This window comes from Panthera onca, chromosome E2 (assembly GCF_046562875.1).
Source record: "Panthera onca isolate mPanOnc1 chromosome E2, mPanOnc1 haplotype 2, whole genome shotgun sequence".
Lineage (NCBI taxonomy): Eukaryota > Metazoa > Chordata > Mammalia > Carnivora > Felidae > Panthera > Panthera onca.
In genome coordinates, this window is record NC_138353.1 from 12,940,927 (window position 1) to 12,966,461 (window position 25,535).

The following is a 25,535-nucleotide window of genomic DNA, read 5'->3' on the forward strand; positions in this document are numbered from 1 at the left end:
TATCCCCAGTTTTTGGGGTTTTGTTCTTTTTTTATTCCAACAGGGACTGGGGTGTGGCAGGGGGAGGGACAGGGGCCCAACTGACCTCCTCCCTGGGGGGTGTCTCATAGAAATTCCGAGGTTTCTCCCCAAAAAAAAGAGAGAAAGAGAAGAGTTGAGGGGCGCCAGGGGACACCCATATGCCCAGAGGCCCTCCCGTCCTCCAGAAGTGGGGAGGGCTGTGTCAAGTCTTGGGGAGCCTGAGCAGTCCCAGGATGGGGCTCTCCTCGCGGACTGCTTTCCGCTTCCGGAACGGCCCCGCAGTCCCCGGCCCCCGGAGTCCTCGATTCCTGCGCTCCTCCTATCCGCAGGGGGGGGTGGGGGGGGTGGGCGCAGTGCGGGGTCCGCGGCACCCTCTGGCAAGTCCACTAGGGGGCGCAGGAAGGCTCCGGAGCCGGGCCTCGGACGACACCGTGAGCCCAAGGCAAAATCGCGGCGTCCGGAGCACCGGGGCACAAGTCCCGTCCCTCGCCCGCTGGGGAAGCGGGGGCGGCCCGGGCTCCGTCCCTGCGGTCAGTCCCGCCGCCAGCCCGGCTCCGCCCGTGGTCACTCGTGTTCGGCCAGCTCGCGGGGGCCTGCGGGGCCTGGCCGCGGCCGGGGCGGGCTGGTGGCTTCGGCGGGGGCGCCTAGGCCACGCGGGGGCGCGCCGGCCCCGGACGCCCGCAGCGCCTGGATGCGCCGACACTCCTGGCAGACGCGCACGTGGGTGCAGGGCGTAGGGGCGGGGGGCCGGGCCCCGCCGGGCGGCCCCGGGTCGTCCAGGAGGCGCTGGGGGCCCCCGTGCGCGCCGCCCGCATCCCCGCCCGCGCCGGCCGAGTAGAGCTTGCCGTTGCTGAGGCGCATCTCGCGGACCGCGCGCAGCGACAGCAGGGCCCGGCTCGCGCCGCCTGGGCGCCGGCGCCGGCGGGAACGCGACGTCTTGCGGCAGGACACCGCGTGCCGCAGCTCCTGCAGCATCTCCTGGCACACCGACACCTGTGGGCGGCGCAGGGCGGGGCGCGGTGGTCACGGTCCGTCGCTCGCTCTCCTCGCCGCCGCCCCCTCGCCTGGCTTCTGCGTCCTCTTTCCCTTCTCTGCCTCGGCCCCCCCCCCACCCCCCCCCCGCGCCGCCGGGCTCCACTCCTCCCCTCCCCTCCCCTCTTAGCCTCCACTTTTCGCGCTTTTCGCGTGCTCTGTCTCACCTCTCAGCCTCTCTCTCTTCTCCCGTCCTCGGGTTTCTCCCTGAGCCTGCCCTCGCCTCCTATCCAAGCCCCTGTCTTTCCCTTTCTTGTCATTCCAAAGTCTCCGACTCCCTCCGGCTTGTTTTCCATCTTCTGCCTCTAACTCATGCTACCAACTATGGCAAGACCTATTTACTGAGCGCCTGCTGTGTGCAGGGACCAAAACAGGAAGTCCCTGCCCTCGTGGAGGTTGTATTCCAGCGTGCAGAGACAAAACTAACAAAAATGTAAATGCAGGGAGTATGTTAGCCCGTGATGAGTGCTGGGGAGAATAAAATTGGCAAGAGGTGGGGACCGATACTGCATCTGGAGTAGGATATTAGGGAAGATGCACCAGGAAGACCTTCAGGAAGACTGCAAGGCTGTGCAGGACAAAGGTGCCAAAAGGGAACCGGGTGGTTTGTGGGAGGAACCACAAGCAGGGGCAGGGTTGCTGGAGTGAGGTTCCCAGGGGAGAGAGAAGGCAAGGTCGAAGAGCAATGGGGCCCACAGGCCACTGTAAGGGTCTGGCTTTTATTCTGAGTCAGGTGGGAGGCACTGGGGACCCTTAAGTAGAGGACTGCTGTACACAGGATCTCCCTGGTGCTGTGCTGAGAACAGACGGAGGAGGCCAAGGGCGAGCTGAGTGGCAGTGGCCAAGGAGGTGAGAAGGGGCTGGATTCTGGGTGTATTCTGGGAGCCGAGAGGACTGGCTGAGAGATCCAAGGGAGGCATGAGACAGAGGGGAGAGCCAAGGGTAATCACATCTTGGTCTGAGCAAGGAGAATGACAACGTTGCCTGGTGCGTGGGCAGGAGCTCTGCCTTGGCCATGTGATGTTAAGTGGGTTACCTGTCAGACATCCATGGGAAGATCAGAGTTCACAGACCCTGGGTCCAGGGAGAAGTCCCTGTGAGGGATCCTCACTGGGGGTTATGGCAGGCGGCTCCCTAGAGTCCTGCCCTCCAGTGTTCCCACCCTGTGTGGTCCCCTCTGCCTTTATATCAGGGCTGCTGTGTGACCAACAGAATACGGCTGGTGGCTTCTGCTGGGTTGGCCCTTGGATCACTTGCTCTGGGGCAAGCCAGCCCAGCCGCCACGGCGTGAAGACACCCAAGGAGCCCTACGGAGAGGTCCCTGTGGGAGGGACTGAGGTCTCCTGTCAGCTGCCATTGAGTGTGTATGTTCCCCATGTTCTTTATTCTATCCTAGGATGTTTTGACACAGAGAAAACCTTGCTGGTCAGGGAGAGAGGGGCCTTTCCACAGCTAGATTCTTAGGGATAGCAGAGGGCTGAGAGCCCACCTTTCATATGCAAACCAACCGATCCCAGCTTGTACCCCCACCCTCCAGCTTAAGCTGACTCTCACACCAGGCTGCCCTAAATCACCCAGGATCAGGTACACACAGCTACAGACCACCCTCTAGCCCTGAGCCCACCGACATTATCCACACTAGCCAGTTCTAAGCTGTTTTGCCTGCCCGGTGCCCCGGCGCCGTCTGTGGCCTAGGCTTTCAGCTCTGGTTCCTGACCAAAACCTGGTGCTTCCCCTGTGGCCCTACGTGGGTGGCATCACCCCCTCCTGGAAAATGTAATAAAAATCTTCTTTCGGTGGCATTGGCCTCTCTGTGTCATCACTTAGTCACCTCCATAAATCAAAATCCTGCAAGTACATTTGGAGACAATACGCCACCTTGGAAGTGGACCCTCTGGGTCCAGGCAAGCCTTCAGCCAACATCATGACCATGACCTCACCAGAGACCTTGGCAGCCAGAACCACCCGGCTAAGCTGCTCTGTAAACTGATGTAAGTTTGCTGTTTTGAGCTGCTGAATCTTAGGAATGTTACATGGTAATAGACAGCTAGTAAAGGTCATCAGTATAGCGGTGGTCTTACAAACCATTTGGCTGGATGGGGTCACCAAGGGGTGGAGGAAGACACAGAAGAGTCCAGGACGGAGCCCTAGAACCCCTCAACAAAGGACGGGCCACAGAGGAAGGAGAAAGGGGGGGCGTAAGCATGAAGAGAGGGTTTTGAGGCGAGAGCTCAGCTGTGCCAAAGCCCATCACTACCTCACATATGACGAGGCTTGAGACCTGGGCTGGATTTGGGCCTGGGTCACTGGTGACAAGCAGCTTCAGTGGGGATGTGGATGGGAGTGTGTCGGAGACTAGATGCAGCACAGGAACTGACGCAGCAGAAAGACACTCTTTCAAGGTTCTACGGTTAGGGGAGGAGGGGGCGTGGTGGCCAGGAAGGGAAGCGGGGTCAAGAGAAATTTCTGGAAGATGGGAAAGATGATAGTACGTCTGTATCCTGACAGCCTTGATCCAACAGAGAGGAGGAAACTGATGGTGGGCGGAGGGAGCAAAGAACCGCTGAGGGATGTCCTTGGGGGGGCGAGAGAGGAGATGGGGGCACAGGGGAGGGTGCCTCAGCTGGAATTATGGGTATTCCCTCGGAGTAACCGACAGGGCAAGTGGAGAAAGACAGGTGCCTGGATGGGGAGAGGTCTGTATGCTCTCCTCTAACTCCTCCGCTTTTCTCAGGGAAGTGGAAGTAAGGTCAACAGCCAAGGTGAGGAGGGGGAGGGGGCTGGGGCCTGGAGAGGCGGAGGTGGACCCGTGAGGGAGCGAAGGGGCACGAGTGGAAATGGAGGAGTGTCACTGGGCAGCACCGGCCCTGTGGAGCTGGGACCAGCCAGCAAGCCGGCTGTCTTCCAGCCGCACCCGCTGCCTTTATGTCACTTCTCAGTTCTCCTTGCTTTACCCCCTGCCCCTCCCCACTCCTTCTCCCCAGCCCTTCTTTCCCCTGCATCCTCACCTCTGTCCATGCCCGCTTTCCCTCTGGCTTTCCTCACGCCCGGCTTCCCTCTCCCTTCTGTCCATATGCACCTCTCCTCGGACCCCCTTTGCCCCTGGGGGGCTCTCGGATCCTCTCTGCGCCCTGCTCCTGGCCCCTCACTGCTCCTAGACCCCCTCCAGGAAGGCTACCAATGCCACAGTCTCCATGCCCCTCCGCCCCTGACACCCCCCTTCTCCCCCACGCCCTCTGCCAGCCTCCTCACCTCTTCGGACTCTGCCGACCTCCGTGTGGACCATATGAATTCCATGACCGCCACGAAGACGGCAATGATGAGGCCACAGATGAGCACGACAAAAATGCCACCAATGTTCTCCATGCCCAGACCTGGGGGTTGAGGGGGAAGTCACAGGGTGGGGGCTGCGTGGGCACGGGGGCTTCAGAGGGCTTTGGGATGGGCGTGGGGTGTGGGGGAGCTGACCTTTAGCTCGATGATCCTCCTCCTTGGGGCACCGGCCCCCCTCCCACCACTTGCGCTTCAGGATCTCCAGCCGGTTGTTCTCCTGAAGCTGCAGGATGGCCAGGGTGATCTCATCCCGGAACGGGGAGCCTGCACCGGACGGACAAGGGGGTGGACTGGCCGTCGGGGCCCCGGAGCCCTGCCCACCCAACCCCCAACTGCCCCCTCACCACGACCCTTCCTCCTGCCTCCACCGCATCCCTGGGGCTCTTCCCCCTCTACCTGCGAGTCTGACCACTGCTTGCCACCTCCGCTGCCACCACCCTGGGCTGGGCCCCCACTAGGCCTCATGTCACATTTGTCACCGTCCCCTCCCTGCCGTGCCCCTCACCTCCCCCCACCAGCCAGAGGGACAACTTCAGAAACAGTCATAGAGCTCGCCTCTCTCGTGCTCAAAATTCTCCAATGGCTTCCCGACGCAGAGAGCACCAGGTCCTTCCCTCGGCCTCGAGATCTGGGGTCCACTGGCCCCGCCACCTGAGGCTCCTGCTGCCCCCGAGGCTCTCTGTGCCAGCCACACTGGCCTCCCGGCTGTGCCTCGAGTCCTCCAGGCACAGTCCCACCTCAGGATCTCTGCCTGGAACGTTCCTTCCCTCCTGTCACTCAGGCCTCTGCTCGCATGGTGCCTCCTCAAGGGGTCTTCTCCAATGACCTTCACTTAAAATGGCACCAAGCACCCCCTCCCTGTCAGTCCCTTCCCCTTACTTCACCTCAGAGCAGTTATCACCACCTGACATCACTTTATAAAGCTGCGTGTTTATTGTGTCCTTGCCGTCTGCGCCCCTGGTCGAAGGCAAGAGGCTGGGGGCTTCGCGGCCCCCTGCTGTGGTCTTCCAGCACAGTGCGTGCCACACACAGTAGGGCATCAGGCAATCTGCTCAGTGAATGAATCTCCAGCCACCTCTCTCCTCCCTACCCTCGGATTCTCTCCTCAAACCATCCTTCCGTCCCAAACACCCCACACGTGTCCCATCCTGTCATTTCCTCAGTCACCACACCTCTTCAGCATTTCCCAGGTGCCAGAAACTAGGGACATGGGTAGGTGGAGTCATTAGTATTCAGCAGCCCCTACGATGTGCCGGGTTTGTAGACCCTTGGTTAACGGACATTAATTCAAGTCCCTCATGATCCTGGTATTACCGGGTGTTACCACCCCCATTTTCTGGACCAGGCAGGTGACATTCCTGCCTAAGGTCATGCACGGAGTCGGGGGGGTGGTGTGGAGCTGGGATTTGAATCCAGGTCGGTGTGACTCCAGAGCCCGTCCCCCCGAAGCACCGGGCTACGTGCTTCCCTGGCACAGGGAAGCTGCTAAGACTGGAGGTCATTTGTTACGCAGTAATAGATAACTAACACAGTAGTCATCAGCAGATAGATGGATTTAAAGGTCAAAATGTCAATATTTGGTGATAAAATTGCTGGGTTTCCAGCACTGAGCCCTGAAAAAGCATGTCCAAGTCTCCCAGGCAGACCCATCCCTGCCCCCGTCCCTTCCATCATCTATATTCTGAGCACCTGCTCTGAGCTGGGCTGTGGGCTCTGTGCAGAGACTGTAAGGTACATAAACCCAGGTCTTCCCCCTCAAGGGGTCCTCGGGCCAAAGGGGAAGGGGGCAAGTGTCATGGCCTGCAAGTACTGGGCTGTGCACAGTCACACGGGATTCTCCCAACAGCCATGGAGGGCTGGAACTGACTGCTGCCAGGCCCGTGTTTGCGGGTTGAGTGCAGAGGCTCAATGGCGGTGACATCCGCCCAAGGCCACGCACAACATAACCGGCCTGCCACAGGGAGGGCCTGGCCCAGTCCTGGGCCGGCTCACGTGGCTTGGTTTTGGATACCCAGGGCCCCCTCCACATTCCCCAGCCCCAAGGCTGCCATACCCAGTGGCATGCCGATGCCGTAGCCCTTGGTGTCGAGGAGGCCCCCGATCTGGGTGAGGTTGCAGTTGAGACGCCGGTGGTACTCGTTCATGGTGGACTCGAGCAGGAAGGCATAGCGGGAGTTGAGAACACGCGCGATGCCTTCTTCTGTGCTCTTGACAAACACACTGGGCTGCTTCGACTGCATGTAGTTCCACATACGCTGGTACGTCTGGTACCGTGAGTTCTGGGAGGAGGGGGGGACGTGGGGAAGTCAAGTGAGGGTCTTTCCACCCCCTGCATTTCCCCTGAACCCTGTCCCCTGCCCTCCAGGAAGTCTCTCTCAACTGGAAAGAGCGAGGAGACCAGAGGAAGGCAGGAAGAGCCAAAGTCAGAGGAGAGGGACAAGACAGATTGCTCAAGGTCAGGTCCAAGCCATCTGCACGCCCACCAGGCCAGCGAGGGCCCTGAGGACAGAAGGCTTGGGAAGAAGGAGCCATGGTCTATTCTTTAGCCCCTCTTCTCTCTTCCACCCCTGGGCCTGGCTCAGCCTGACACCCAGCCCTGTCTTCCGAGCGCTCCCAGGCCTTATGCACAGAAGCTCAACCGCAAATTTACCCAGGGCCCAGCCTGGGTCGGGGAGACCTGCAGCATGCCAAATAGGACCATTTACTTCCTTTAGGCCCTGCAGGAACCTTCTGGCGAATGCCCCACGCTGTCCCAGTTAGAGCCCCTAGGGAGAGGCCTGTGGAGGCCAAGCTGGGGATGACCACCCCCGTCACTACTCCTGACACACGCCTTCCTTCTCTTATCTGATGTTCAGACGCTGCTCTTCCTATGTGCCCCACAGGCCCCTCCCCAGGGCTCAGCCACCTCCCAAACCTACTTCTCTATTTTTCCCAGCTGCAAACTGGTCCCACGACCCACCAGCAAGACCTCCTCTCCTTCATGCTTCAACCAGTGGCCCCTGCCCAGCTCCAGCCTCCCTCAGACCATTAGTCTACCCCTGTTTGCCCCAGAGGGAACTTTCAGCTCTAAACAGGTCACCCCTGCCCAGTAACTGTTCCCACCTCCCCACTTACAGGTCCTAATCTCAGCCCTATCTTGGCATTTAGGGCCTCTACGGTCACTCAAGCCTCCTTGCCGGGCTTGCTTTCCTTTGATTCTTTCCCACCACCCCATAATACACAGGGACACACACCTTTCATCTTGAAGGGCCTTGCCTTCCTCTCTGCTGGCCCATTTTCCCAGGCCTGACCCTTCTAGCAGCCTCCATGACCCCATCTGGCCCATCTAGCACTGATACAACATTAGATCCCTTATCTGCCTCCCTTCTGTTCCCTGGGGCGAAAGTCCAGTTTCTCCAGCCAGACAGCAACACTCCCTGTGACCCCACAAGTGTGTCTTCTGCTTCTCAGCTTCCCTGACTGTCATGACAATCAATCCCCCTGACCCAGGAGGCCCTGCCCAGCCCCACCCTGGGCAGCTATGCACGATGGGGATACCAACACCAAGCCTGGGCAACTTCAAAGGCCCCCACCTGAAAGAAGGTCATGGTGGAGCCAGCATGGATGGTGCCATACTCAATGTTGGTCTGGTCTGCCAGGTCATCAGCTGACTCCACGGGCACCTCCATGCGCTGCACAGTGAGGAAGGCAGCCAGGTTGGCCGTGTAGGAAGAGATGATGATCAAGGTGAAGGCCCACCTGAGGGGGAGAAGGAGCGAGCTACAGTCTGGAGGCCCTCGCCCCCTGCCACCCTCCCACTGTGGCCATGCACCCTGTTGGTGGTGCCACTCTTAATGACCTCAGCATCTAGAAGGCTCAGTGACTGCTGACTAGTGGGAAGGCTGGAAGCACCGATTCTAGAGCCAGACTCCCTGGGTTTAATACTGCTTCCAGAGATTTCCACTTTCAGATCTAAGAGAATAAGATATCCTGAAAATACCCTCCCACCATCAACAACTAGAAAATTAGACAGAATATAGAAAACTATTTAAAGACGTAGGACAATAGGCATCACAGGACTGTAATCCCTGAGGAAAAAAAAGCAACGAAGTGAGACTTATCGTTGCCCAGGCTGTCTGGCTGAATTTAGTTTATAGAGTGAGGTGCCAGAAAGGGAAACCCAAACAGTCTGGCAATCTCATGAGTTGCAGAGGTGGAGACCAGAGAGGCCAAGGTGGCTAAAATTTGTGGGACAGGGAACCTAAGAAGAGGGAGCTGCACAGAGAGAAAAGATTCCAGAAATGTGCACAGAGTCCCCTTGAGTCTTTGGCTGAATATCAATCTGTGTACACATAGGGTGGAACTCTAAGGGGCCAGAGAAGAACCGCTTTCAAAGACAGAACAATTCCCAGGGTTTGCACAGGGCTGGGAACCTTTTGAGATCTCTCCAGCCTGAGGAGCGAGATCTGACCGAACAGACGAGACATTCAGTAGAGACCCCAAAGGACAACATATTACAAATAGAGTTAAGTCAGCCCTAGAATAAAGACTATGCCAGATCTCTAACAGCTTTAAAAAACAGGCCTGGAAAGGATCAAAATTATCCACAAGGAATTTAACTGCCCACCAGAGAACGTCCAAGACTCTTTAAAGTAATACATTCAACAATGTAAAACAATGTAAAATTCAAAATGTCTGTTATCCAATAAAAAATTACCAGATAGGGGTGCCTGGGTGGCTCAGTCGATTAAGCAACTGACTTCGGCTCAGGTCATGATCTCACGGTTTGTGAGCTCGAGCCCTGGATGGGGCTTTGTGCTGACAGCTCAGAGCCTGGAGTCTGCTTGGGATTCTGTGTCTCCCTCTCTCTCTGCCCCTCCCCCACTCACACTCTGTCTCTCTCAAAAATAAATAAACATAAACATGTCTTTGCTCCATGTGCATCCAAGTTTCCATCTAGCATTAGATGGAAGAACTTTTACATGAAGAACTTCCCATAACTTTTCCTTTGCTTTTAAAAAAGATTTCATTTTCATTTAAAAAATTTTTAAACATTTATTTATTTTTTGAGAGACAGAGACAGAGTGTGAGTGGGGGAGGGGCAGAGAGAGAAGGAGACACTGAATCCGAAGCAGGCTCCAGGCTCTGAGCTGTCAGCACAGAGCCCGACAGGGGCTCGAACTCACCAACTATGAGATCATGACCTGAGCCGAAGTGGAAGCTTAACTGACTGACCCATGCAGGCGCTCCAGAAAGATTTTATTTTTAAGTAATTTCCATACCCAACGTGGGGCTCGAACTCACGACCCAAGATCAAGAGGTGCACACTCTTCTGACTGAGCCATCCAGGCACCCCCGTCCCCAAAATAACATCTCTTGAAGTGCAGGCCTGCTGGCAATTAATTCTCCCAGCTTTTGTTTGTATGAAACATTTGTTAGTGGATCTTTGAAGGATCTTTTTGATGGATATAGAATACTAGATTGACAGGTTGTTTTTCCCTTTCAGCACATTTGTGCATTGTCTCCTGGCTTGCATACTCTCTGACAAGAAGTCTGTTGTCACTGTTATTTGATTCTTGCGTGTGTCGTCCGCCACCCCCCCCCCCCCACCGCCTTCTGGCTGCATCAAGACTCTCTCTTTATCACGGGTTTTCAGCAGTTGATTATAATGCGCCTTGAAGTGCTTTGTGTGTATGTGTGTTTATCCTACGTGGGTTTTATAGAGTTTCTTAGATCTGCAAGTTTATAATTTTCATCAAATTTGAAAAAGTTTTCACCATTACTTCTTCAAATATTTTTTTTTTCCTGTTACTCCTTTTTTCTCCTCTCCTTATGGAACTTCAATCACTTATGTAAGACCACTTGCTATTTTATTCCTCAGGCCACTTAGACTTTGTGCCCATTGTCAGTCATTTTTTCCCACTGTGACTTCCATTTGGATTCTATTCTGTCTATTCTATTCTATTGCTGTCTTCCAATTCTCTTTTCTCTTCTGCTGCAGTGTCTGATCTGTATAAACCATTCCAGTAAAATTTCCCATTCAAATGTTGTATATTTCATCTCTACAAGTTCCACTTGCTCCTTTTTTATATTTCTCTCTGCATTGCACTCAGGTTTTTCTTTATATCCTTGAGCATTCTGAATATATCTATAACAGCTCTTTAATACCCTCATCTGCTAGTTCCATCATTCTGCCAATTCTGGGTCTGTTTCAAATGAGTGACTTCTCTCTCACAGTTTCCTGTACCTTTGTATATCTGGTATTTTTTTTTATTTAAAAAATTTTAAATGTTTATTTACTTTTGAGAGAGAAAGAGACAGACCGTGAGCAGGGGAGAGGCGGAGAGAGAGGGAGACACAGAATCCAAAGCAGGCTCCAGGCTCTGAGCTGTCAGCACAGAACCTGACATGGGGATCAAGTCCATGAACCATGAGATCATGACCTGAGCCTAAGTCAGACGCTTAACTGACTGAACCACCCAGGCACCCCCTCTTTATTTTTTTTAAAGATTTTATTTTTAAGTAATCTCTACACCCAATGTGGGGCTCAAACTCACAAACCCAGAATCAAGACTTGCAAGTTCCAGGGGTGCCCAGGTAGCTCAGTTAGGTCTCCGACTTCAACTCAGGTCATGATCTCGCAGTTTGTGAGTTTGAGCCCTGTATCGGGCTCTGTGCTGACAGCTCAGAGCCTGGAGCCTGCTTTGGATTCTGTGTCTCCCTCTCTCTCTGCCCCAGTCCTGCTCATGCTCTGTCTCCCTGTGTCTCTCAAAAATGAATAAAAGTTAACAATTTTTTAAATAAATAAATAAACATAAAAAAAAGACATTTACTGTTTAAGCAAATACACACACATACACTCCTAATATATTATGGGGCTCGTAAGACAAGTAGAAATAATCTATATGACAAGAGTAGCTCAAAGGATAGGAGGAGAGATGGGAGCATACTGTCATAAGGATCTCCATCTTATGTGAAGTCGTACAATGTTACTTGAAAGTATTTTGTAATCAATTAAAGATGCATATCGTAAACCCAAAGCAGCTACTAAGAAAAATTTAAAAAGAAGTATGCTATTGAAGTATGCTTCAATGGTAGACATGAAACAGAATCCTAAATATCTCAATAAATCCAAAAGAAGGTAGGAAAAGAGGGGAAAAGGAATCAAAAGAGATGGAACAAATTACAAATAAATAGCAAGTTGGCAGATTTAAACCCAACTGTTACAGTAATTACATTAAAGGTAAATGGTCCCAACCAAGGGCTGGCAAACGATGGCCCACAGGCCAAATCTGTCTTGCTATCGGCTTTTGCCCAGCCCGCAGGCTAAGAATGGTTTTCACATTTTTAAATGTTTAAAAAGAAATTGAAGAGTATTACTTCAAGACACGTGACATATAAAATTCTATTTTCAGTATCAATGTCCATAAATAAAGTTTTATTGGAACACAGCCACACTCATTCATTTATGTATCGTCTATGGCTGCTTTCACAATACAGTCAGAGCTGATTAGTTGTGACAGAGACCAGATGGCCAACAAAGCCTAAACTATATACTATTTGGCCCAATACTGACAAAGTTTGCCAACCCCTGCTCCAAGACCTAAGTACATTTTGCCTATAAGAAACCCACTTTAGGGGTGCCTGGATGGTTCAGTGGGATAAGCGTCTGGCTCTTTTTTTTTTTTTAATAACATTTATTTATTATTGAGAGACAGAGAGAGACAGAGCATGAGCATGGGAGGGGCAGAGAGAGGAGACACAGAGTCCGAAGCAGGCTCCAGGCTCTGTGCAAACAGCTCAGAGGGGCTCGAACCCACAAACTGCGAGATCATGACCTGAGCCAAAGTCGGATGCTTAACCGACTGAGCCTCCCCGGAGCCCCATCTGACTCTTGATTTCAGCTCAGATCATGATATTGTGGTTCGTGGGATTAAGCCTCTCATCGGGCTTTGTGCTAAGTGTGGAGCCTGCTTGGGATTTTCTCTCTCTGTCTCTCTCTCTCTGCCCCTCCTCTGCTGTGTGCACCCAGGCACCTGCTGGCTCACTCTCTCTCAAGATAAATATAAATAAACTAAACAAACAAAAAAAAGAAACCACTTTAAATATAATGATCTGGGGCATCTGGGTGGCTCAGTCAGTGAAGAGTCTGACTCTTGATTTCAGCTCAGGTCATGATCTCATGGTTTGTGGGTTTGAGCCCTGCATTAGGCTCTGTAATGACAGTGCAGAGCCTGCTTAGAATTCTTTCTTTCTCTCACTTTCCCTCTCCCCCTCCCCCACTCATGTGCCCTCTCTCTCTCCCCCTAAAAAATATACATACATACATACATACATACATACATACATACATACATAAAATGATCCAGGTAGGTTGGAAGTGAAGGGATGGGAAAAGATATGCTACACCAACACTAAGCACGAAGAAGCTGGGGTAGCTATGTTAATATCAAATACAAGTAACTTCACAGCAGGCATATTACCAGGAATAAAGAGGGGGCATTATACAATGACAAAGGGATCAATTCATCAAGACAACATAACAATCCTAAACATTTATGTACCTAATTACAGAGCTTCAACATTCATGAAGCAAAAACTGTTAGAACTGAAAAGAGAAATAGACACAATTTCTCCACAATTACAGGTGGAGATTGCAACACCCCTCTCTCAATAATTGATAGAACAGGCAGACAGAAAATCGGTATGGATATAGGAGCCTTGAACAACGCTATCAACCTACTGGCCCTAATTGCCATTTATAGCACACTGCGCCCACTGACAGCACGTTCTATGCAAATGCACACAGAACACTTACCAGGATAGACCATATGCTGAGCCATGAAACAAGTCTCAATAAATTTCAAAGGATGAAAATCCTACAGAGAATATTCTGACCACAACGGAACTGAACAAGAAATCAATAACAGAAAGATCTCTGGAAAATCCCCAAATCCTGGGTCTATCACTGCCTAGCTGTGTGACTGTGGACTCACCTGTGAGCTAAGACAGTCACAGGCTGCCCCTCACAGGGCTGTGGGAAGAGTGAGCCACATCTGACACAGAAGGAGCACCGTGCGTGTGTGCGCTCACTATCTTGGTGACTTGGGAGAAGAGGCACCCACTGGCCTTGCGATGGAGCCCAAGAGCAACCACTTGTCTTACCCTGACCCTTTCTGGCCTCCTGCCTGGCAGGTGAGCGTGGCCGGGCTCCCTGAAGATAGTCCAGATCTGTGGGCCATGAAGACAGGGAGGGGCTGGGAGAGCCTCCCAGACCCACTCACCCCCTCCAGCAGATAGTAACAAACACGGCAGCTAACCTTTGCCGAGCACGCATGTACAGCGCTGTGCTAGGCCCTGGGGTGGGGTGGAATAGAGGACAGAGGGATGAATAATATAGCCTCCAGCAAAAGAAAATCAAAACCCGACACGCAAAGACCCAGGGTCTGACCCAACTCTCCAGAAACCAAGTCCCTTCAAACCCACTGCAAGGGCCAATGTCATTCACTCAAGACAAAACTGTTCAGTGCCTAATACATAGCAGGTACCACCTTGACCCCAAGGATACAGCGTGGCTGACTGGTGATAATGACTGGGCAGGGGCGGCGGGGGGGGCGCTCACGGGGACAGAGCAGGGGGACACAGATGGGGAGCCTGAATTGGAAGCAAGGATGTGCACTCCATTTTGGACAAGCTATTATGGGGATGCCTGTAGAGCACACATGGGGAGGGTCTGGAGGTGAGGACTTGGTAAGCATCAGTTACAAAATGCAAGGGGAACCAGGGCTGGATGAGAAGGCCTCGGAGCGTACAGAGTGGTGGCCCCCCGGCAGGGAGAGCCCCTTGGGAGGCGTGTGAGGAAGACGCGTGGTTAGGTGTTGGGCACTCTAGTGGCTCCTGGTGTTGTTGGGTGGGGGCAGGTGTCCAGCAATGCAGTCCAGTCTAAACAACAGGGAAAATCCAGAACCTGACTCTGACCCTCACTCCTTGGTAGACAAAAGCCAAAAAAATGTCTGCATGGTTAAAACAGAAACCGAAATTTCTAGAAACGCGTGCATTGTTCAGATTGAGGAACAACCAGATGTTCTTGTGTTTGAAAGTTTGCCAAGAACCCCTCACCGGTTTGGAGCTCAGGCCTCTGACACAGCAGCCCTGCTCACGGTATCTGAGTCACCGAATCAAGACTCTTGGAACAATTGTGTTAGTAAATCGCCACGTGCATGGTGATTTGTGTTTGTGCAAACACACTCATTTACCGAATAGCTCAAATCGTCAAGTCTCAGGTGTCCACATGATTCTATTAAATGGTCTCCCTTCTCGTAATTTCCAATGTACCCATTACAAGCGAATGCAGCCACCTGACTCGCGCATTCTGTCTTCTAGCACAGCCCCGCCCAAGCATTTATGCATCACTATCCTATTACTCTATCATAGATCACTCCCCTTTTCCCCTTTTGTATTGCGATTAGGGCGTATTACCGATTTGTTTCAAATCACATGTGTACGTAGGTGTGTAAGGAGATATATTACCCTTGAATTTCATCAGGGTAGGAAAGCAGGTGTTATAAGATGTTTGTCGTAAAATGAGGGCGCTGGGTCTGCAGGCACTGTCACGTCACTGGTGTGGAATGAGGAGCTCCTTGTGAGAGACGGCGAGGGTGGTCACCACCACCCCCACCCCCCCCCCCCGCCCCTGCGAAATGAAACAGAGGATCCAAAGCGGGAGGAGGGAACCAGAGGGCCACTACAGCCTGGAAGCAAGGAGTTTCTAGAAGGAGGGTGGCCTATATGCATGTACTGGATGCGTCAGTAAGGGGGTCCTATGTGCCCCTGGTGGGGCCAGGGGAGGGAGAGCCAAGCTGCTGGCTAGATCTGAGGTTGCCAGGAGGACTCTGAGGACAGGACGCCTTGAGGAGGAGTTGAGGAAAACAGCAAAAGAGTGGCTGAAGACATGGCCTAGGAGCCTACCTGAGGTGGATGGACCTGAAAGTACGCAGGGTTCAGGGAACAGGAAAGAGGGAGCCCCAACGACTACTTTGCGAGAGTGACCAAGGAGGAGCCCGAGAGGATGGGGCCGAGGTCAGGCATAACCTCAAAAACATGGATTTTGAAGGGTGCCTGGGTGGCTCAGTCATTTGAGTGACTTTGGCTCAGGTCATGACCTTGTAGTTCGAGCCCCACATCGGGCTCTGCACGGTCATTGTGGACCCCACTCTGTATCCTCTGTCCCCCCTCTCTCTCTGCCCTTCCCCCACTCACGCTCTCTCTCAAAATAATTAATTAATTAATAAAAGAAAACACACACACACACATTGGTTTTGAGGCAGAGCTGTCCTGAATGATGACGAGCCCTTGGGTGTGCCTGTAGGAGGCTGGGACCCCAATGCACACTGAAGATGAGGGGCTCAGGAGGTGGGTTCAGGGCCCTCCGGCAACCAAGTCCCCTAGGATACTGGCCCCAGACTGCCGAGTCACCGTGCTGCGGTCACATTTGAAAACTAACAAACATCTGTTGAAACATCCACTCACCGAGCGAATGTGTGGGAGGGCTGAGAGTGAAGACGAGAGTGAGCTTGGGGTCAAAGTCTCCAGTGAGAGGGGGCGTGACTGGGAGCTTCCAGGGTGACGGTGATGGGTACAGGCGGAGAACGCCCAGCTGAAGAGGTCCCTGACCCAGGAGCAGAAGGGACGGCCTGCAGAGAGGAGGTCACCGGTCCGCCACCTGGCCTGAGGATGTGGCCGTCTCTGTCACATCAGGTCTCTGGCCTGTCTGGAATGTTCCTCCCTCTCCTGGGCGTGGACACCTCTGTTTTAGCCTTTAGGACTCAGCCTAGGTGTCCCCTCCTCAAAGGGGCTTCCTGGAGTGACCACGTTCCCTGCTGTTCTCTCTCACTGTGCCCTGTTTGTTTCATTTAGTAGTTTGCATGCATGTTGATAGGTGTGTGACATTGACAATGTCGGTAGGTTGCAGCTGGGGTATGTGGGAGGCAGAAGAAAGCTCCTCCTCTCGCCCCGCCCTCAGAGATGTCTACATCCTAAGCCCTGGAACTCATGAGGTATTGTCCCCTTATAGGGTAAAAAGATCTTTGCAGAAATGATCAAGTTAAGGAATGTGAGTTGGGGGAGATTATCCTAGATCATCTGGGTGGGCCCAGTGGTATCACAAGAGTTCTTGTAAGTGGAAGAAGGAGGTTAGAGCCACAGAGAGAGAAACGAGGATGCAATGCTACTGGCTTTAAAGACAGAGAAAGAGGCCACAAGCCAAGGAGTACAGGTGGCTTCTAAAAGCTCAAACAGGCAAAGAAATGGATTCTGCCCTGGGCCTCCAGAAGGACCCAGCCCTGCCAAAACCTGGACTTTAGCCCAGTGAGATTTCCGATTTCTCACCTCCAGACCCATATGATGTTTATGGGTTTATGTTGTTTGAAGCCACTAAGCCTGTGTAACCTGTTGCAGCAGCGATCAGAAACTAATACAGGGTATGTAACACATGAAATGATGCCATTCCCAAAAAATGTCATCGAGACCCAAAAGGGTCAAAGACAGTGGGCCAAGCGAACTGCCGACAACTTGCTCTGTGGTAGTTCGTCCCACTCAGTTGGGACAGAAAAACCTGCACCCATTCAAGGTTAGTCGGGAACAAGTTTTGAATGAGACAATGTCTTTGGGATTCACTTGTTCCTGGAACAAAATGGGACGTTCCTGTGTCTGTTTATTTGCTTAGCTATTTATTCTGGGTTCCTCTGCCTCTCGAGGCTGGATTCTTCACCTGAGTGCCTGGCACAAGGAGGGGCCTGAGAAGCATCTGGTGAATGACTGTCGATGCGTGAATTCTAACTGACAGGGAGGAGGGGAGGAAGAAACGCTCTTCCAGAAGGGCCTGGGGAGGAGGCTGGGCTCAGGTGGCGCCAGGGTGAGTGGCCCCGGGGAGAGAGCCCGCTCGGCCTAGCCCTGCCTCGGGAGGAGTACGAGGTCTCAGCCCTCTCATGCGTAAGACCAGGAAGATGCTGGCCTATCCGGTGCTCCTGAATTTTCAAGAAGAGTGAGAAGTCTGGATTTGTGAGTGGATTTGCCCAATTTTTAAATGTTGCTAACTAATTCAAATGTTTAAAAAACCTGGGTGGCTCAGTCAGTTAAATGTCCAACTTCAGCTCAGGTCATGAGCTTGTGAGTTCAAGCCCCGTGTCAGGCTCTGTGCTGACAGCTTGGAGCCTGGAGCCTGCTTCGGATTCTGTGTCTCCCTCTGTCTTTCTGCCCCTCCCCGGCTCTCTCTCTCTTTCAAAAATAAACAAATATTTAAAAAACCGTGGTTCAGACACAAGTTGACAGTGTCTGGTCTCTGACATGTGACTTCTTGGAGCTTGTGATGGGGGCTAAATAGGCTCTGTCCAGGTTCCTGGGATCCCCAAGGGACTCCCCAAGGAGTATGTGTCCCTGGACCGTGCAGGCTGCCACAAGTCTCCGTGACTGCCTGCGCGTGTACGAGTCAGCAATAGCCATGCGTATGCTGTTCCAATTATAATTCTCACGTCAGAAGTACTTTTCTGCAACAGCCCAACTGAATCCTGCGGCATGGGGATTTTTATCCCCAGTTTTCAGATGAGGAGACTGAGGCATGGAGAGAAGATGTGGCCTACGCAAGGTCATACGGCTAGTAGTGGGCAGAGCTGGGGCTCAGCTCTCTCCACCCCATTCCCCGCCACACAGTTGCCAGAGGGGGACCAGAATCCTCCCAGGCTTGGAAGGGGCCCTCCCCACCCAGGTTGGGACAGACAGAAGGCTCCTTACCAGACTCCGCTGACGCAGCGTGTGGACAGCGCCCGGGGCATGATCTCCGAGCCTTGTTGCATGAAGCCCCCTACAGGGAACCAGAGGCTGTTGCCCAACGTGTACTGGTTCTCCAGGATGTGGGGGCGTGCCCGCAGGCACGGGTGTGGGTTATACCACTCGTAGGGGCTCAGCCTGTGAAGAGACACGGGGGCGAGGGGTGGATGGAGCCAAGGTAGAGAAAAAAAGGAGAAAAACAGAGGAAAGCGACAAAGACACCATGATGTGAAGAGATTGGGGGGGGGGCAGTGAGAAAAAGGAGGGAAAAGAGAGACAGAAACAGAAAGAGATACACACAGAGGGAAGAGGAAGAAAGAAACACAGAGAGAGACACACACAGAAAAGGCAGAAAGAGATGTATAGAGAGACACAGAGGGAGAAATAGAGAGACAGAGAGAGAGAGAGAGAGAGAGAGAAAATGGAAGTGGGGGGGAGGGGAGAGGCCCAGACAGAATGTGCAGGTCAGTCACGGAGGCCCCAGCCCACGCCTCTTCCCCGCCGCCTTTTCACGGGCAGCAGGCAGTGGACTCACCTGGCGGCCAGGAACAGGACGCAGCTGACGGCCAGGTAGGCGAGAAGCATGAAGAGCCACACGGCAGGGGAGAAGGGGTCCAGGAAGGAGAAGTAGCCAGGCTTGCGGCCCTGCGGGGGGAGGGAGTGAGGCCCGGAGCCACCCTGACCTCAGCTGCATCCCCAGCCCCCGCCTCGCCAGGCGCCCATGAGCCCGAGTGGCCCATCAAGGTCCAGCCCGCAGCCTCTGCTGCCCTTGGGGACACAGGTGTCGTGCCCACCACCAGGCTCCTGCCCCACAGCCTCCGCGTCTCCAGGGGAGCCCTACCATGTGCACTCGGTAGAGGATGCTGATCCCCAGGGTCATGAAGGGTTTGGAGAAGTCGATGACCTTCTCCCGCTCGGCTGTGATGGTGAATGCGGCCACAGCCAGGTCTGCCTTCTGCTGGAGGGGAAGCAGGGCGGGGGCAGAGGGGTGGGCCAGGGAGACAGACGGGCAGTTAGGGAGAAACGCCCCGAGAGAGCTCTCGAGAGAGAGATCAGCAGAAGCTGAGAGACCGGCAAAGAGAAAAGATGAAGACAGAGGGGCCAGGAGCCTACACCAGGTCCAGAATGGCACCTCGGGCCCAAAACTGGCCCACCAATGGCCCAGGCCTGGGTACCGAATTTTAGTGCAAACAAATAAAATTCCTCACAGCATCTGCCGGAAGAGGCTCCCGAGGCCTCTTCCCGGCCCAGCCGCCCCTCCCCATCCTGTCAAGTTCATTGCTAAGGCCTTGCTTTAACAACACCCCCCACCGACCCACATATCTCCCACCTCCCCCACCACCCAGGTCCTGGAGACAGCCTGGCATTGGTGTTGAGACGCCCGGATGGTGACCCGTTCAGGGCCCTTGTCAGGCCTTGGTTTCCACTTCTGTCTTCAGAGTCAACAACTCGGAGCTCGTACTATGTACTGACTCTGCACCAGGCTCCACACTAGGTAACACTTTCTATAGATTACCTTGAATCCTCCTTCCAACAGCTCCCAGAGGGCCACTGCTAGCCCCATTTTATAGATGGAGAAACTGAGTCTCAGAGAGGCAAAGGTACCAGTCAGCAAAGGCAGGAGCTGGGGACCTTAACGCAGAGGTGGGACCTCTACTCTCCTGCCACCGGCAGGCACTGGCGACCTACGTGTGTGCATGAAGGCGCCCCCCAGACACAGGACCAGCGCCCAGCCCGACGGAGGGAATGACCTTGGGGGGAGCTGCACGTGGTTTCGAGTGGGGGAGGGGCGCCAGGGGTCCGGGTCTGAGGTGGCGAGGGTGGGGAGCGGGTGGGGTGGGACGCGCAGAAGGGTTTGGGTTAGGGTCTGGCTGGCACGCCCAGAAACCCTGATCCGAAAGGCTCGCTTTGCTCCGGCTCAAGAGGACTCGGCCGGCCTTCAGCTGCGGGCTGGACACAAGACTGGGGAAAAACCCAGCGCTCTGCACACCCTCCCCGCCACACAGACATACACACACATGGCACCCGTGAGCACTGCGCACGGTCATGTCTCTGCCACCACTGACGTGTGCACACCACACCACGTCCACACACACGTGCTAAGACACAGGCTGACCCAGGGACGCACCACCCACACAGGTGCAGGCGGACAGACTCATGCCCTGTCCACAGTGCGGGGAGGGGCGGAGACACACGGCGGAAGGGCCTCCCCGGGAGGCGCGGGGCACACACTGGCACACGCGGCCCTCACATGCGTACATACATGACGGAGCAGGCAAGGCAGGGCGCTGGGAAGGGCCCGGTGCGGGAATGGGGAGCCCCTGCTCTGCCCTGAGTTCGCTGGGTGACCTCGGGCAGGGGCTTCCACGTCTCGGGGCCTCAGTTTGATCATCTGCAAAATGGGGATGAGGGTTGGGCAAGATGTCTCACACGGCTCTCCTGGTACTGGGATTGGGACCCGGCTCCCAGGATATCCCTTCCAGGCATACTGACTCTCCCCCAGGCCTCAACCGGGCCCCAGAATTGACTCCAAATTCAAGCAGAGACCACCCGCAGGGCGGAAATAAGAGCAGAGGTCCCAGGAGACTGGCCCAGGAGACACACACTCACCCAGGAGGGGCTGAGACTGGGCACACACGAGGTAATACAGGTCTGGACAGAACTGGGGCGGGGAGGGACATGGCACCAGCCTCAGGGTGACTTGAGGGCAGGGAGAGGGCACAGCCCCAGAGCAGAACCCAGAGGCGGCGAAGTGTGGCAGGGGCCCAAAACCTGGCTGGATTGGGGGAATTCCTCGATGGAGACAGTAAGGAGCATTTTGCCCCTCCTCATGCACTTGCCACTCTTCTGACTCATATGTGAACTGCCAGGAACAACGTCAGCTCACACAGGAATCCTATTACTTATAGGTGCCCATGGGAGGTGTGCCCTGGGAGGGCCCTCCACGGGGGCCCGAGTCTCCATTTCAGAAGGCAGGAGGCAGTGGCTTCTCAGATGGGCTCAGGAGGGCACTGCTGGTCCCTGGGTCAGGTGCCAGGACCCCACTTCCTCCCTAACGGGCTCCCAGCTCCTTTCTGTCCCATCCCTTGCTCTGCTCACTAGCCTCCTCACCCACTTGGAGACCTCACCTAAGGCTCACACCAAGGCCAAACCTGCTCCTTCCCTTTCCCGAATTCTCCACATCTCCTCTAGCAGCAAGAGTAGTGGTTCTGCTGCAAAACACAACTCAGATCTGTCCACTTCTCTCCATCCCCCCTCCAGGCCCCCACCATCGACGTCTGTCTCCTGACAACCTCATTAGCCAGCTCACCAGCCCCCCAGCCACCACTCAGAACACCACAGTCCAAGGGGTGCCTGGGTGGCTCCGTCGGTTAGGCGTCTGACTTCGGCTCAGGTCATGATCTTGCGGTTTGTGAGTTCGAGCCCTGTGTCGGGTTCTGTGCTGACAGCTCAGATTCCGATTTCTGTGTCTCCCCCCTTCTCTGCCCCTCCCATGCTCATGCTCCGTCTCTCTCTGTCTCTCGATAATAAATAAATGTTCAACAAATTTAAAAAAAAGAAAAAAGAATACCACAGTCCAAAGGGAAAGTCCCATTTAAAACTCTTGGGTGGCTTCACACTGCACCTAAAATAAAGCCCTTTTCCAGCCAAGAGGCCCCAGGTGATGTGAGACCCACCTGCATGCTGACCTCACCTCATGCCCTTTCCCCTCACCCACTCGGTTCCAGCTACAATGGCTGCCTTTTGTTCTTCAAAATGCAGTTTCATTCCCCTCCTCAGGGCCTTTGCATGTGCTCTGTAGCTCTTCCTCAATATTCGAGGCTTAGTTCATACCTCACTCTTTCAGCCCTCCCCATAGTGGCATCCAGATCGCACTCACCTCCACCCTGGGTCCTCTTTCTCATATTACCCATTACCCTGGGTTGTTTTTTAAATGTTTATTTATTTTAGAGAGAGAAAGACAGATTGAGCACGCAGAGGAGGGACAGAGAGAGACAGAGGATCTGAAGCAGGCTGTGCACTATCAGCGCACAGCCTGACTCGGGACTTGAACTCGCGAACCATGAGATCATGACCCGAGCAGAAGTTGGACGCTTAACCGACTGAGCCACCCAGGTGTCCCCATTACCCTGCTCTATATCCTGCTTAGCACTAGTGAAGATGACCCTGCCATTTGCTTATTAACGGACTGTCTTTCCTACTAAATTACAAGCTCCTTGCCTATCTGGTTAGGCACAACCTACACGGAGCTTCCCAACAAAATACTGATGGAGGTTGGCCAAGCCTCGCCTCTCTGGACGGCACCCAGGGCTGCTAAAGTTCCCACCATATCCCTGGGCCTCTGGCTCCCTCTCGCGCCAGCTGCTCTCTGGCCTCTGCATCCCTGAATACACCACTTCCTCCGCCCGAGGCACCCCACTCTGCCCTGCAGAACTGGACCCACCCACTCCTACAGGGTCCCCTTGCTCCCTCCCTCCTCTGCGGCACCTTCTATGGGCTCCCCACATGCCAGACCCCCCTTGATCTATCACAGCATTGAGCTCTGTTTGGAAAAGATCTGTTTGCTTTTCGGCTTCTGCTACCAAACCTGCAAAAGCAGGGCCAGCTGGATGCATCGTTGTCTCCTCTGCTGAGAGCCTGGGAATGTCACCCCTCCTCAGGGAGCCTCCCAGAGCCTCCCAAACAGAGATAGCTCTCCTTCCGTGTTTCATGGAGCCGCACATGGGTCTAAAGGCTCACACTTACACAGCACGTACCCCATGGCCACCATTTTGGGGCGTCCCCTCCCCACAATAGTCCCCAGAGGGATCCTGTCCTCCCCACCATTGAAGAAACAGAGACATAGTAAGGGTAAGTACCTGGATGTAGCTGACCCCAGGATTCAGAACTGGTCCCCCTCTGAGGAGTGTCACCTGTCCGCTGTCCCCACCCTCCATGGCCGGGGGCATCTCAGGACAGGGTCCAGGTGTGCAACTCCTCTCTGGTCCCGGGGAGCTCAGGAGATGGGTGCTTTGCAAATGACTAGAGTGAGCAGGTCCTTGAACTTCTTGTGAACACACAGCAAACTCGGCCCCCACCCTGTCCCCAGCGTTGTCCCAGGCTTCTGCCTGGGGTCCCCTTCACACCCCCCACTTCTGTCCCAAGCTGTCCTGATTCTGCTCCCCTAACACCTCTGGAATCGCTTCCCTCCTCCTGCCCAGATGCCAGCATCTCAGGACTGGAAAGTCCAGCCAACGGCTCAAGGGACCCCAGAAACTACAGCCTGGTCACAGCACTCCTGCTTAAACCGAGCAACAACTCTCATTCTCCTTCCTCTGCCATCCAAACTCCTCACCCGGGCCCCTGAGGCCCTGCCCCACCCAGCCCCTCACTACCTCACCAGCCTCACCCCCTGCTATATTTTGAATGTTTATGTTCCCCCCACAAATTCACATGTTGGAATCTTAACCCCTAACATGATGGTGTGAGGAGGTGGGGCCTTTAGGAGGTGAGGGGGGCACGAGGGTGGAGTCAGTGCCCTTATCCCATTCCATCCAGAGAGCTCCCTCGCCCCTTCCACCATACGAGGCGCCGCAAGATGGCTATGAGCCAGGAAGAGGGCCCTCACCAGACATCAACTCCGCCAGCACCTTGATCTAGGACTGCTCAGCCTCCCAAACTGGCAGAAATAAATGTCTGTTGTTTACAAGCCACCCCATCCGTGGTATCCCGTGACAGGAGCGCAGACTTAGACACCCACCATCTTGCTCCGTGTACCCCCCGCGGCAGCCACTCTGCCCATTCTGTCTGTCCATCCATTCATTTGCCTACTTGACAGATGTTTGCAGAACACCCACCACCGACCAAGCACGATTCCAGCTTGGGGAATCCAGCAGTGAATGTAAACCGATAACGTCAGGTGCTATGAAGACAAAGCAGGGCAACGTGATCGAACCTGCTGGGAGACGCTGGTTTGGATGCACTCCCCACCGCGGGGAGGTCTGGAGTACAAATGTGGAGGAAGTGTGGGGCGAGGCCCGAGAAGAACTAGGGAGAGAGTTCCAGGCTGAGGGACAAGCACATATAGCCCCCGAGATGGGAAGGGACTTGCAGTGTCCAGGGTGGCCAGAGCCGCCGGGAGGGGCCAGCAATGCAGCAGAGCAGGGAACAGAGCCCTGCTGGGCCGGCCAGGCATGGGATGGAGGCCGGATGCTACTCCAAGGGCAACAGAGGACGTCACATCAGAGGGTGTGAGCAGGCGGATGACGTGATCTGGTCACCGTGAGAACAGACCACAGGGGCGAGAGTGGAAGTGGGCGTCTTGGGGGGCTAAGGACGTCCGTGGAGATACTTGGGGTGGGGCTAGGTGGTCAGATCTGGGTTTCATTCTGGAGGACAGACCCATCCTTAAACTGCAAGCTCCTTCTAAGGTCCTCTCAGAGCCTTTGGAACCTCCTTTCCTACCTCTTCCTCCTCACCCTCAATTTCCTAGCACAGTCACTGATTTCCTAAAGAAGATTTTCCTCCACAAGGGGACCCTGACATTTAATCTCTGGAATGAAATCCGGAGAAATCCAAAGGATGAGCCACCTGTAGAAATGATGGGATAGATAGGGCTGTCTAAATGCCCACAGGCCAACCAACCAAAGCATTCGTGATTGTCCCCCAGCCCCAAAAGCCCTCTATCCCAGCTGTTTCTGTTTTGCCATCAGCTCTGTCAGACTCTGCCAATAGGGGGCGATAGCGGGACGCTGCAAGGCTGGAGGAAGAAGGGACCTGCCTGCTCCTTTGGGCTTGCTCTCAGCGGATCCTCCCAGGGCAGCATTTAATCCAGTTTGTGGCTTCCCTGCATTTGTAGAACCCGCCTCACCGGCCTCACCAAGCCCCATTCAGGGAAGCCAGCGCCAGCCAGCAAGCACCTGCCTCTTAAGCTTCCAGTAGTTTCGGTTCTTCTCTCTCAAGAAGAGTTCCTTCAGAACTAGGAAAGCAGCCATTTCCCGCCTTGCAACCTCCATGACACCTGGAGAGCAAGGGTGTGCAAACTGCGGCCCTCAGGCCAAGTCCGGTCCATCTGCCTGATTTTGTGAATAAAGTTTTATTGGAACACTCCCGGGCCCAACTGTTTAGGTATTTATTGCCTATGACTGCTTTCCATCCGGCACAAGAGTTGAGTAGTTGTGACAGTATGGTCTGAAAGCCAAAAAGACTTCCTATCTGGCCCTTGACAGGAAAAAGTTTGCTGAGGCCTGCCTTGGAATTCAACTTTTACCCTCGTAGTTACCTAGTTAACAACTTGGTTCCTAGTGAGTGACTCTCTGGGACAACCTGTGTCCTGGGAGGACCCTGACTGACGCAGAAATGACGAC

General features: G+C 54.3%; 1 protein-coding gene across 5 annotated transcripts in view; it reads right to left on the reverse strand.

Annotated features, from left to right (window-relative positions):
- Window positions 1-25,535, reverse strand: part of GRIK5 (glutamate ionotropic receptor kainate type subunit 5) — a 58,180-nt gene continuing 32,645 nt past the window's right edge. For 4 of the 5 annotated variants that reach the window (XM_060651268.3, XM_060651266.3, XM_060651264.3 and 1 more), the window contains 8 exons: window positions 19,031-19,147; window positions 18,725-18,834; window positions 18,154-18,327; window positions 7,959-8,124; window positions 6,440-6,665; window positions 4,522-4,650; window positions 4,306-4,427; window positions 1-1,014 (listed from right to left, as the gene is read on the reverse strand). In XM_060651268.3, coding sequence (XP_060507251.1) covers window positions 586-1,014; window positions 4,306-4,427; window positions 4,522-4,650; window positions 6,440-6,665; window positions 7,959-8,124; window positions 18,154-18,327; window positions 18,725-18,834; window positions 19,031-19,147 — 1,473 coding nt within the window. In that variant the 3' untranslated portion in view covers window positions 1-585. The remainder of the gene's footprint in view (window positions 1,015-4,305; window positions 4,428-4,521; window positions 4,651-6,439; window positions 6,666-7,958; window positions 8,125-18,153; window positions 18,328-18,724; window positions 18,835-19,030; window positions 19,148-25,535) is intronic. The other variant, XM_060651265.3, reaches the window with a different exon arrangement.